The sequence below is a fragment of the Canis lupus genome, chromosome 36, assembly GCF_003254725.2.
Source record: "Canis lupus dingo isolate Sandy chromosome 36, ASM325472v2, whole genome shotgun sequence".
NCBI lineage: Eukaryota > Metazoa > Chordata > Mammalia > Carnivora > Canidae > Canis > Canis lupus.
Genome location: NC_064278.1, coordinates 10,752,120 through 10,766,217, shown reverse-complemented (window position 1 = coordinate 10,766,217; position 14,098 = coordinate 10,752,120). Strand labels below are relative to the sequence as shown.

At 35.4% G+C, this 14,098-nt stretch overlaps 1 protein-coding gene across 1 annotated transcript in view; it reads right to left on the bottom strand.

Moving 5' to 3' along the window:
• Positions 1 to 43: 43 nt before the first annotated feature.
• LOC112674652 (sodium channel protein type 2 subunit alpha) overlaps positions 44 to 14,098 on the bottom strand; it is a 134,874-nt gene continuing 120,819 nt past the window's right edge. Inside the window, 7 exon segments of the mRNA XM_049106274.1 lie at positions 44 to 3,401; positions 3,403 to 3,731; positions 5,233 to 5,503; positions 9,015 to 9,119; positions 9,498 to 9,635; positions 12,266 to 12,319; positions 13,592 to 13,873. Coding sequence (XP_048962231.1) covers positions 2,535 to 3,401; positions 3,403 to 3,731; positions 5,233 to 5,503; positions 9,015 to 9,119; positions 9,498 to 9,635; positions 12,266 to 12,319; positions 13,592 to 13,873 — 2,046 coding nt within the window. The 3' untranslated portion in view covers positions 44 to 2,534.

Genomic DNA, 14,098 nt, shown 5'->3' with positions numbered 1-14,098 from the left:
AACAGTAGGTAGACGAGAAGGAGAAAGGATGCACAACTTAAAATGTTAGTCAATTTTTTTATTAATTTTTGTAACTTTCCAGTACTCTACCCAATACCATATCTAGATTTTTGGCCAATATTAAAACTAGATATCCAATACACTCTTCTTGATTGATTTCCATTCCATGAAAAAATTTAAAGATGAATTATTATATTTAATGTGTATTCTTTACATTTATATTGTCTGATAGATCATTTTTACATGATAGAAATTTACCTTTAAGTGGCAATTCAAAGATAGAAACAAAGACAGAACAATAAATACAAAACAAAAGCAAAACCTTTATTCTTTTGGCTTGATTGTAATGTGGCTTACCGTTCTTTATGGTAATAGCATTTTCCTGCATGCATTTCACCAACACACTACAAGTCAATAGCTTTAGTATAAAGAATCTACATTTAATGTTGCTTGTGAAAGAAAAACAAAATGTTTTGCTGTAACTGGTAATATAATTTCACTACCTGGCTTTGTGAGAGAGAAAAAAAAAAACACAACCACTTGGGTCCCCTATCATAACTGATACAGTTCTAATGCCGTACGGGTCAGTAAGAGTAAGATCTATCTGGGTAAACAAACACTGGAAAAGACTGACGATTTACTGAATCAAAAGACTAGGTGGAAACATCTGATCCAAGCAATGCCAAGAATATCAACTGATCTTTCCTTAAGCCTCTCTCGATGATAAGGCATTACTATTTGAAAGCAAATAAACGCTGGACTCAGTCTGAGATTTGTTTTCACATTGAGATGTGTGCAAAGGTTACAGTACTAATAAAAAAGCAGAAACCTACACTGCATCTTAGTCTTTGTTTCTTATTTTGTGAAGTGCTGTAATTTAAAAGTGCTAGGAACAGAAACTAACAATAGTGACTGTGACATCAACCTGAAGATACTTTTTAATTTCTCATTTTATGTACAAAAGGCTGAAAAATAAAATAAAATGAACTTTTTACAGTATTTATATTTTCTTAGAAAACTCTAACCATATAGTTTCAACAGATTTAAGCAGCTTGCAACATGTTCGTACAGTCGGGCTTTTTACCACAGAGTGTTCAGTTAAGATTGGAAGAATAAAAAGCAAGAAGCTCTTCATTGTTTGCTGCAACCTATTGCTTAATGACACGAAGAATGAGGTCTTGGTCGAACAATTTGCTTCACTTTACCACTGACATATGGCTTCCCATATTTGACTTCTGAACAGTGGAAGGAATAAGGTACAGCAGCATAGGCAAGATAAACATGCAGCAGTGACAGCTTCAAACTATAATGGAACCAATTACATCATATTACCTGTTGAAAGCTTGCAAACTATACTTACTGTGGTACATATTTGATGCAATAAATACTGTGCTTAAGTCATCATTTTTGTTTGCTCAAACATGCACCACTGGGTAAAATTACTATTTACAAAGCAGACTTTTATTGTTTAAATTGACATATACTATGTCAACCTTACCAAGAGCAGAAGATGGCTAAACAATACTGCAGGAAAAAAGCAGAATCAACTTTATAAAGTGGTGGGGGGTGCTTTTTGGTCAATTCAGGTTCTTAAAAGGATCGATAGGATATTTTTAGTTTATGCCAAAGGACACTTATCAAAAATGGTATAGTCATGCTGCCAGGACTCGAGTGACTATGTGATGGTGTGTGTGTGTGTCTTTCTGTGTGTATACATATATATGTATATACACGCACATATACATATATACATATGTACATGTACATATAATGGATCATGTAAAAATAAAACAAGTCTTCAACGCTTGTGAATTCCATGGAACATTTACAGGCACATTAAAATTTTTCTGGATGAGATACCTTAAAAACATGAATAGCTATTTAAGCACCTCAAAAATCTAAAAACATCCTGAAACAAGAAGTAAACTCTTTCCTTTTGTGATGTGATTTTTTTTCACGTGTGAATGAGAAGTGCAGCATGCCTTCATTTAAAATATATCCAGTTATACAATAGAGAAATGTAGAATCCCCTACCTTTAATCCCTCTCCCCAAACATAAACCCATTTACAAAAATAGTCACATATAATAGTAAACAACCTGTGAATTAAAAAAAAAAAAAGGTGATAAATTCACAGCATACGTTTTGTAAAAATGTGGCAGGTGTGGCAGTTAAATCATAAACAGTGGTGACAATTACTATCATCAAGTGTCACGTGTTGAATTTACATAAAAATTTAACTTCCCTCCCCCCTTTAAAGTGGTTCCTATAGTCTGAGTAGCCATTACATCTCTGCTCTTCAGCAGTGTCAGCTGGTTGTGAACACAGAAACCTCCTGTCAATGCTGTTTTTCTGGTTTATAGGGTCCCAGTTGGCTGACCAGAGGTCTCTGTCTTGTTATAGGCACTGACCTTAAGTATACATTTGTAAAAGCAGTTTGGCATAGACCTCCTGTGGGAGTCCTGTTGACACCAATCCATCACCATCACAGGCTGTAAACAATTGATCACAAAATGGAATATTCTTTGTCCCTTTTTACTTTTTACTTTCCCTGATATCTTTCCCTTTGTCTTCCTTTTCTGATTTGTCTTTTTCAAATTTTTCTTTTTCTGGTTTGGTCACACTATCATACGAAGGTGGAGAAGTGGTGGAAGGTGTCACATCGGTTTTCTCTGGCGTCGAATTCTCATTCAGTTTGTCAATGAGGATATCTTCTTTGATAGGTGTTCCATCCCCTTCTTTGCCTTTGTCTTTCTTATAGATACATGAAACCTTTTTAACTTTCTGCTTCAAGAGGTAGCGTCTATAAGCCCTCTGGATAACGATAGCAGACACCTCCTCTTGTTTGCGTTTCAGAGTGGTTGTGATGGGTTCATAGGAGACTTTGGAGGGGTTCGATGCCATGAATCGCTCCTCCATCTGTATTCTAAGGGCATCCATCTCTCCACTCTCACCCAAAACACGCTTTGTAAAGGCAAATAAAATGTCGAGGCAGTGGATCCGGTCCCCACTGACCATGGGCAGGTCCATGGCAATGAGCTGGACTTTGTTTGGTTTCGCTATGAGAAGAGGAGGATCCAGGGCAGCTGCAAAATCAGAGAGCTTGGAGAACTCTATAAACTGGGTGGCATCAGGATCAAACTTCTCCCAGACTTCATAGAACATCTCAAAGTCATCCTCGCTCAGGGGCTCTGCACTCTCCTCAGTGGCAACACTGAAGTTCTCCAGGATGACAGCGATGTACATGTTCACCACAACCAGAAAGGAGATGATGATGTAACTGACAAAAAAGAAAATCCCCACAGATGGGTTCCCACAGTCTCCCTTAACTGAGCTTCCAGGGTGATCTTTTTCAGGATCACAGTCTGGAGGTCCACTATTAAGAATAGGTGCTAGCAATCCAGTCCCAGCCAGCCGAGGTGGTAATTTGGAACAAGCAGATCATGCTGTTGCCAAAGGTCTCAAAGTTGAACATGTCATCAATTCCAACTTCCCTCTTGACATAGGCAAAGTTGGACATTCCAAAGATGGCGTAGATGAACATGACCAGGAAGAGCAGGAGGCCGATGTTAAACAAGGCAGGGAGGGACATCATCAGAGCAAAGAGCAGTGTGCGGATCCCCTTCGCCCCTTTGATCAGACGCAAGATTCGACCGATCCTGGCGAGCCGGATCACTCGGAACAGGGTGGGGGACACAAAGTATTTTTCTATCAGCTCAGCCAGAAACATGCCTATGGAAAAGCAAGAAACAAAAACAAAAATAGTGTTATATGTAATAGCAGTGAATGAAAATTTGCATGGATTAGATGGTAATTAGTTTTACAAACTATGTACATAAGAATTAAGTACACACACACACACACACACAGTCTGCAGTATTCGTTTAGTAAAATGAAACTGGTATGTTTGGTGTTATAACATTAACCTCGCTACACTAACTGAAGATTTTAATGGTCATTTCTCCTAGTTCAAGACAACCATCCGTTGAAAGAAAGACTCAACCACTGAAGGCCTAAAGATGTCACAAAGTATATGGCAGCCAAGCAAAGGAGTGGATTTGTAGTTCCAAAATACTAGATCTAGTATTGGCATAAGAACAAATGGACAAGGTTTGTGATTTTGGATCAGAATATAAGAATTCTTATCCTGAGATGGTTGTGATCCATTTTATTTGGAAGGTGGCAAGACTGATGGACAGGAGAGAATCCAGGCTTTGGAGACAGACATACTTGGGACTGAATCCTCTCTCTTTTTTTCACATCCCAAAATGGTGATAGTAACTACATTTGTCGTTGTTTTTGTTAAACTTAGCACTTACTAAGCCTTTTCTTTGTTGTAGGCATGCTGCTAACTGCATCTACGTACATAATCTCATTTAATTCTTGCAGTAACACTTTACAGAAATATTCCCTGGAAAGCTAAGGATGGGAGAGGTAACTTGGCATAGGTCACAGAACTGGTAAGTAATGAAAATAGGAAATGTCTGTGTGACTCCCGAGTCTCACCTCTTAATCAGTTTATGGCCACCTCATAGCACTGTTGTGAGGCTCAGACAGAAAGGCTTATGGTCTTAGTGTTCTAGTCCACCAGAGAACGAGTATAAATAGTGGAATACTATTTTTCCCTCTGTGTATGTTCTCTTTTCTCAAATAGGCAGACCTTTGTCTTAAATCTCTTATATTTATTGCCGGCACCTACATCTAACCACTTAATATGTATTAATGATAATGGGTCTATTTTAGTTCTTTGAACAAAATGTCTACTCTTGGAAAAAGAACATTACAAACCATCTGAATCCAAAGGTAAGATGAAGCTTACATGTGTGTGAATATATGTAAACACACATATAAACTATTCCAACTATCAGTAGCTTACTTATGGACTATTTGATTACTTCTAATAATTTTTATGTATATGTGTATGTGAATTATTGATTCAAAGCAGTACTTGTCTACACCACAGGAGTGTAAGTGTAAGAGTATTATGCCAAACTGCAGTTACTGTCTTCTGAAATGAGACAAGATGATAAATGAAAGCTGAAAAGTATAAATTCTTTTTTACACAGCATTTCTTGCACAGCATGCAACAAGAAAAATGACAAACTGAAGAATGGACTATTAGACTTTTATCTGACAATTTGGGATGAAAGAGAAAGGTTAGTAAGAAACACTGGCCAAGTTTTAAACAAAGTTTTACTATCTTCCTTAACTGAGTAAAAGCACCTCTTCTTACCTACGATAGAGAGAATGACCACCACAAAATCAAAAATATTCCATCCAATGGTGAAATAGTAATAACGAAGGGAGATTAATTTCAGCACACATTCTCCAGTGAACAGAACAATAAACACCAGATTAATCCAGTACAGAATGTTTGTCATCTCCTGACTCTGGTCATCAGTTTCCACCATCATGGTGACCATGTTGAGGCAGATGAGGATCATGATACTGATATCAAAGACTTGTTTGGTTACAAAATCAAAGACCATTCCTTGGAATTTATTCTGGAACAAAGAATATGTAAAATTTACTTAGAAACATTAAAAAATAAAATTTGACTTATCTGGTTATAACATAGCAATATGAAAATGTAGCTTTTATAAAAACACACGTTTATTTTAATACTTGGAAGAACATTTTGCATACTGGCATATGCAACTTTTAAAAAATGAATTATGTATAAACTGTTCACGATATCAGATTTTATAACCTGGCTTTAAGAACCACTTATTGTGTTCCCAGTGCCAATAATATCAGCACATGTATGATGGACAGTCAGCCAATATTTGCCACTATCACAAATCTTTGTTATCCTATGAATTGGAGGTGGGTATCAAAGTAAACTTCGAAGAACTAATAAATACTTCTCCAGCTTTTTCTCTCATGTTTATTTTTTTCTGGTTTCTGCTTTTATAGTCTTTCCCCAAAAGCAGAGCACCTTAAGTTTCATCTGGGAAGATGTTTTTAAAAAAATGTAGTTCAAGGAAAAGGACATATGTGGAACACCTGATGAAATCCAATTTGGCCCTGTATTTTATTTAAATGCTCTTGTACCAAAGGTTAATTTCCTAGCTTTGATTACTGATCTATGGTGATGCCAGATTTTGAAATAAGGAAGTACTGGGTGAAATTATATGGGGTAACTCTTCTCTAAGAATATAATAATCTTTAAAAAAAGTTACAGTCCACAATCAGACTTTCAACCTTTGCCCTATTCAGTTTGGACCTTATTTCCAAGCATTAATAGGTTTAATGCATCATTTATGAAATTAAGTCCTCACCTTACCAGTTCTGCTCATTTGGACCCTGTTTTATATCGTTTTGCTTATACCTGCTTGGTATTTCAGGCTTTCTAGGGCTCAAGGCTTGACTTAACTTCCACTAGACTGTTCTCTACTGTCTTACTATGATCTGTTACCAATACACTTCATAGCCTGCTTTCCCAGATCCTGACATGTTTATCCATCTGGATTCTCTGTACTAATGTTCTGATCTCTGCCGGTTGAGAGACATCCATTACTTCCTATGGGAAATTCTTGGACATCAAACACCACTTGTTTATTTTATTTTTCTCTTTTCTCCGAGTAGGTATCTGGCTTGCTGAACTGGACTTCTATTGCTTCAGCTGAGTCTGTCCTTTCAGAGCCCTCTTCAACTTGATAAATGTGTCTAATTCCAGTTCCAAACCCTTCTTCCTTAGTTCTTATTTACTGTGGCTTACCTTTCCAAGTTTGGTTATATTTCTTCTTTTCCCACCCTTCTGATATTTCCTATCCCTCTTAATAAAGTTTGCAGATTCTACTATATCATCTTATCTTGTCTCCTTGTACTAAAACAGTGTGTTTAGTCACTCCTTCTCTGGTGACTTTGAATTCAATTTTAAGTTTTAAGCACTCTGTGTCCTCAGAAAACTTTATGCTTATATTTGTCATAAAATTGATGACACCATATTGCAAATGGTTTGCTCTTATTTATTTGATTTTAGTTTTTTTCTCCTAGTCATTTGGAGGCTCTTCAAGGACAGAGAAGTGTCATTTTTTCCCATAGATATAGCACCTAGAGTGTAGTAGTTTCAAAATTGCTTAAAATTAGAAGCTTTTAAAAAATATATTTTATTTATTTATTCATGAGAGACACACACACACACAGAGAGAGAGGCAGAGACAGGCAGAGGGAGCCCGTGGGGAGCCTGATCTAGGACTCCATCCCAGGACCCTGGGACCATGACCTGAGCAAAAGGCAGATGCTCAACCACTGAGCCACCCAGGCGACCCTAAAATCAGAAGCTTTTATCAATAAAAAGCTTTTTATATTTTCTGCCCATGTAGTTTTCCAGTGGGTCACTTTGATGTGTAACTCCAATCCCCAGTCACTAAGTGCTATCATCCAATTTAAATCCCAGGATGTAGTATATACTGGAGGAAGCTATAAAACCCTAGCAGCCTTGTTCACCAAAGATATTTATGTTCTCTCATTTAATCTTGGCCCTTGATGATGAGGAGGAATCCTTTATCCCTCCCTTACTCCAGGATAGTTTCAAACTTCTCAGATATATTATATCCTTTTCTCTCTATTCTCTTTTGAGAGCATCAAAATCAGTGTAAAGAAACTCTTCTACTTCCTTTTGCATTTCATATTATCTTGACTTTTCATACATATCCTTTTATATATTACTCCATCTTCATTAGAGGATTCAGTCCCTCTTACTTCTAAATCTAACCTAGACCATTCTATTCTTGAGCCACATCCTATGTGACTTTATTCTATAATTCCTTCTCTTCACATTCTTCTCCAGAACTCCAACTTTGCTTCACACCTGACCTCTCTTAATCTTAAGAAACTTAATTTTGCTACTTCTAAATATTCATTCTTCCCCTGTCTCCTTTTGATTGCCAGATTCTGCAACCTAGCATCTCCAATTTTTTTCTCCATGCATGTCCCTTCTTCATACCCTGCATGACACTAGTCATCCAGTGTGTGTATGGCAGAAACTCATAAGTTCTCTTTGTTGGTTCCTTCTTTGTTTCCCATATTCAATTAAGAGACAAACTTTAACTTCACTCCAGTAACAGCTCACAAACCCATACACTTTAATTCATCTCCACGCCACTCTGGTTCAGACTACCTCTCATCTCTGAAACAGCTCCAACACCAGTCTACAAAGCATACACATCGCCCCTATCAATACTGGTTGAGTGATTTTTACAAAACTGAAAATGACCAGGTCCCCTTCAATGGTTTCCCATTGCTCTAAGAATAAAGACAACTTTTGAACATGGTCTACAAAGCTGAGAAAAACCTGGCCCATCCTAACGTCTTCATTCTCAACACATCCCAATGAGTCCCCACTCTCTGTACTTCAGCCTCACTGGCCTTTCTACCTCAGGGCCTTCACATGTGCACTGCCCTTCTCCTAAAGGGTTCTACTCTTCCTGCCAACAATTCCCTGAAGCAACCAAGCAGCTATTGTCAAATATACAACTGAAATAGCCATAAAACTTCATGAAGAGAATGAGGTTATCAGATTTAGAAGCAAAATGTTAGGGGATAATAGGAAATATTTTTAAACCAGAAAAAAAAAAAAAACCTGTGACTTGTTTCATTAAAGATTCCACTTAGTCAGCAGAGCTGGATAGAAAATGGGGCATATCTGAGATGTACCGATTATTCCAACTGGTTCCCACTGCACTCTGTGAACATTCAATATTTCCATACAGTCTATATATGGGTATGTTTTCTTCTCTACATTATTAGAAGCTCCTCAATGACATCAATCCTATGTAATACTATTGACATATAAGTCTGAAATTTTTTATTTACATATATTTTATATGTTTATATATAATACCTTTAATATATATTTTGTGCATATTATATATATGTGACACATATACTTAGGCTAAGATAAAAATTCTGTTTTGTAGATTCATAAAAATACTAGTATCTGGCCATTTGGACTGTGCAAATGATAAATAACATAGATCTTTCTGGGAATTGAAAACAGGTTATTCTTACAGCAGGTCGAGGTATGGGTTTTTGTGGTTTCTTTGAACCCAGTTTTTTCATTGCATTGTAGTATTTCTTCTGCTCTTCTGTCATAAAAATGTCTTGACCTCCAAAGTAAAAAAATAAAAGCAAAACTTGTTAAAATTATGTTCTTTTCTAACTATAAAATCCACCTCAGTATTTGTGTGGAAATTGGCTTCCATGTGCTATTCTAATATTGTCAATATCTGTATTTACAGAAATAGATGGATATATTCAATCCATAAATTATTCTGTATTAATAAATCATATTTCTATACTAAAATATCCATACATGCTATCTGAACTAGCAATTGCTTAAAAATGTATAATAGATTAAATAAATCAGAATTCTCAAAATAATTCAGAATTTTATATTCCCTTTTTTTGCTGATTACATTTTGGAAACAAAAGAACCAGTGTGAGGTGCTTAGTTCACATTTTAGAATAAAGATAAAGTTTTAGTATACTTATCTTCTTTTTCTGTTGGTTGAAGTTATCTATGATGACACCAATGAAAAGATTCAGGGTAAAGAATGAACCAAAAATAATAAAGATGACAAAATAAAGGTACATGTACAGATTGTCTTCATACTTGGGTTGTAATTCTACCTATAAAATATTAAAGAATGATAACTATTAGAACTACTACTTGTTTTATAAAGAGGACATCAGATAATTTTCAATTCTCAAAGCATGTCTCAATTGCTGGGAATGAAAAAAAGATCAAGCATTAGACAGAGTTTATGAGACATCAAATCTAACATGCTCACTTTAGAGTACTGCAAGACAGTTCACTGACTAAGTGAAACAACTCATAGAAAAGTCTAGATAACGAATTAATTTCACCCCATAAATCTCCACATTATGAATGCACTTTCCCTTATAGGCAGTCTCCCAATCTGGCATGAAAGTGAAGATTTCCCCTTCTTGCCAAAGAGATGTTTGAGTTACACTATTTTGTGTTAAAATCTTTAAGATGTATTCTCTCTGATTCAGTTTTTTCATCTGTAAAACGGAAATAAGAGAACCTTAACCTCATAGGGTTGTTGAAAAGGTTAAATATATTGATATATGAGAAATGCTTAAAGAAACAATGCCTGACCCATCATAATTGAGTATAAATGTTTGATTTCTATTATACATTTTTTTCATAGGCTAGAATTCTCATTGTAGGTGTGGATATGGGTACATCTGTAGGATCATGCCTTTCTGAAAACGAATCCACAGATTCATCTTACTCAGGAGGCTTTAGGCACAGTTTCTACAACAATGATGCCCTGTCCTGTCCTGTCCAGCACACTTTTGGTCAAAAAAAAAAAAAAAAGAGTGACGGTGTGAGCTTTGGCCGTTATGTATAGCTTAGGTCTCACAGGATATTGTTCTAACCAACTCAGTTAACCAGTCACAGGAGATAATGGATACAGGTAATGACCCATTGTGTCATAAAATCGATTTAGAGAGTAATTGCCAACATGATATTTTTTTCTAATGAAACAGTAAAATGGAAAATATTACAAATATTGTAAAAGTACCTACTCTTTGATGAGATTTTTATTTCATTTATGTGTATGTATAGTGAACAGTGATATAAAATATTTTTAAACATTTTAAATTAAATACAATACATACAGAAAAGTGCATAATATGTAAGTGTAAAATGTATTCAACTGAAACATTCAATTATTTGTCCATTTCTACAACTTTTGAGTTGTTTCCAGTATTTTACTAGTTCAAAAAGTTACATTCATTCTTGTACATTAGATTCTGCTATGCATGTGCACAAGTTTTTATAGGATATATTGTTAAAAATGAAATTGTAGGGTAAAAGAATATCATGAATTTTATTGAATAATGTGATAATGCCCAACTTTTTAAAAGAAATATTTATCCATATTTTCCTGTCAGCATTGCATAAGAGTTCTTATTGCTTTTTATCCTTGACAATACTTAGTATTGTCATGCTTTTTAATATTGCCAAAGAGGCAAATGTATAGTTAATATCACATTTTGGTTTAAATTTGCACTTCTCTGATAATTACTGAGAGTAAGAGCAAGCATTACTTTTTGTAATTTTTAGTGTCTACTTGTATTTCATCATTTGTAAAGTGCTTGAACACTGGGGAGTCACATAACAGATACTGTCCACTAAGTTACTAAGGAGGATACTGAAAGAAAGTTGCATATCAGGTTGTTGCTAAGGAAAGTAGGAAGAATTCTAAATGAATTCATCAAGACAGGTAGGAAACCTGTAAAAACAGAAGAAAGTGGTTATGAGCCCATTGCTTGTGGTGAGTTCAAAAATGGGTACTACCACTTAACACATTGATCCTCTTTGCTTCAGTAGTGAAATGCAGTTAATATCAACTACACAATAACACTGTTATTTAAGGTTAAGTGGGATATAATAAAGCCCTTTGCAGAGTGATTAGTAATATGTAGAAAGTTATTATTATTGCTCAAAAAAGCATATAACTGGGATTCCTGATAGTACTCACAAGAGATACAGTGCAGGGCTTTTAGTTTTCATGCTCTCTCTCTATTTAACAAAGTAAAAACAACAACAACAACAACAACTCAGGAATTTTTTCTCAGTTACCACCCAGTTATTGGTGCTAGGAAAACAACAATTTAAATTTAATTACTATGCTCTGACAAATTACCAGAATCCAATCTCCTTTTTACCAAAATGTGATTTCCTCCCCCATTGTTAAATATTAGTGAAAATTGTACAAAATTTTCGAAAGTGCTGAGGTGTGTAAGGCAGACTGTGAAGGTCCCTTCCTTCTATCACAAAATCTCACTCCTCAGAGAGAAACACTGTAAAGTTTTTGTTTGCTTTCTGTTTGTTTTTCTGTCATTAGTCGGATTCTTACTATTAAAGGGAAGATAAAAAGATGGAAGAAATCTGTGACAGATGAAGAAAGTGCATGTTGAGGGCTTGTAACACACAAATGGCAAAAATTATCAGAGCCAAAAATAAAACGCTTCATTTTGCAAAATCAACAATTTTTAAGTGGCAGGTGCCATGCTAGATATCAGAAAAGTTGTGTTAGAAGATTTACAGTGAGTAGAGAAAAATACTCAAGTCAAATTTTGGAAGAAATAATGCAAGGTAGAGTATTTTATTTTGGTAATATGGATGTTTTCTATAAATTGGCCCATTGTTTTATTTATTAGTAAATTACAACACTGTGGAAATAGTCATTGGATCAAATCAATCTTCCCTCTAAACAACTTACATTTCGTGAATCAACAGCTGCATACATGATGTCCATCCATCCCTTAAATGTGGCCTGTAAAAAAGGCATACCATTTAATTTTCCCCCCACAAATTATAATCTTAGAAAAGACATTAAGTATCAGATGACCAATTCAATCATTCAAAAACACGTATATAAAAGTTTGGAGTTAGTATTTAAAGTCTGGGCAAAGTTTTTCAATGCATGGAAAATATTTCAATTTTATATTCTTCTATAAATCTATAATTAAATTATGATAGATTATAACAATAAGCTATGATAAAAACAGTTATCAACAATTTTTGACTGATATACCCATAGGAATATAACATGAAATTTGATAAAATAGCTCCATGTATATAGTACTAGCATCAGCCAAATTGAAAAATATGCTGCATTGTTTGATCTTAATGCTTTCCATTCTACTTATTCTTTTTAAATGGTATTATCACCAATCACTAATCATGATGATTTGTTCTTGAAAAATCTCCATATTGTTGATTATACTATTTTGAGGCAACTATTCCATAAGATGAAGTAGTTGCATAATCTGAAAACAAACATATTCAACTGCAACTTACTCTTAAATATTTGTGGTTTTTATGCAGACACAGCACACCTAAAAACAAGTTTTACACATTTGTTTTCAGTTCCTTAGGGCCACAGGATCTTTCCCCCCTATATCCATGCAGTATTGGGTATCATGTAGGTGGATCATCTCAGGGAGTGGTTAGTTGAGAAGTTGAATGGATTTTTATGAATTTTTAACAGACATAATAGACTTGATAGAAGATTTTTATTTCCAGGAGAGCAATCTCCCTATCTGAAGGGGTCAAGCAGTTGGCAGGAATGGCGGGAATCAGAATAAGTGTCTGTGCAACAGATGTAAAGGTGGGGAGTTTGGTTATGGTGGTGGTGAAAGTTGGGTGGATGAAGATTTGATGAGGGTTCGATGCTATCTGGTAGCTGAGGAGTGCAGAAATTGATTCCTCCTCCTACCCACACACTTCTCCAACCCCACCCTAGTGCCAGTGCCTCTATGTTGTTCAGAATAGGGATGGGGTAAGAGAGTGGGAACCTATACAGGAATCTCAGTAACAAAGGACTGGTGCTGGGGTAGCTAATGCATAGTGTGAAGAACCATGAACTTTGTAGACCTGTCCAGTTACCAGCATGATGCAGAAAAGGCAGTCCAGCAATGATGAGAAAGAGAGAAAGAGTCTAGGCAGGTGGACTTGAGGAAGTATGTACTTGAAAATACTAAGAGAGAAGATTTCAGATTCATGTTAATAATACATCACAGAGAATAATAAAGTGGTTACTTACTACTTGAAGCAGAGAAAGATATCCAAGTCCTACATTATCAAAGTTTACTTTCACATTTTTCCACCTGGCAGTTTGATTGCTCTCTATGAGGGCTTTACATTCGCTGTAGTTGTTGACCACACTTACATCAAACATTTCTCCAGTGGTGTAGTTAATACAATGGTAAAACTTGCCAGCGAAAAGATTTACTCCCATGATGCTGAATATTAGCCAAAAGATAAGACAAACCAGGAGCACATTCATTATGGATGGAATGGCTCCTAGAAGAGCATTGACAACAACCTGGCATAGAAGTGACAAGGGAAAAAGAACAATAGTCAAACAATAGAAATATATCTGTCCCTAAAGTTAAATATTGGGCAGAAGCTAGTATCCGGTAGCTCCAATAAAAAATTTTACAATTACAAGTTCAGAATGGTATAAAATATATTTTATATTGTAGAACACTTTCTCAAGAAGTAAGAACATACACAGCACATTTTCATCAAAGAATGGAACTAATTATAA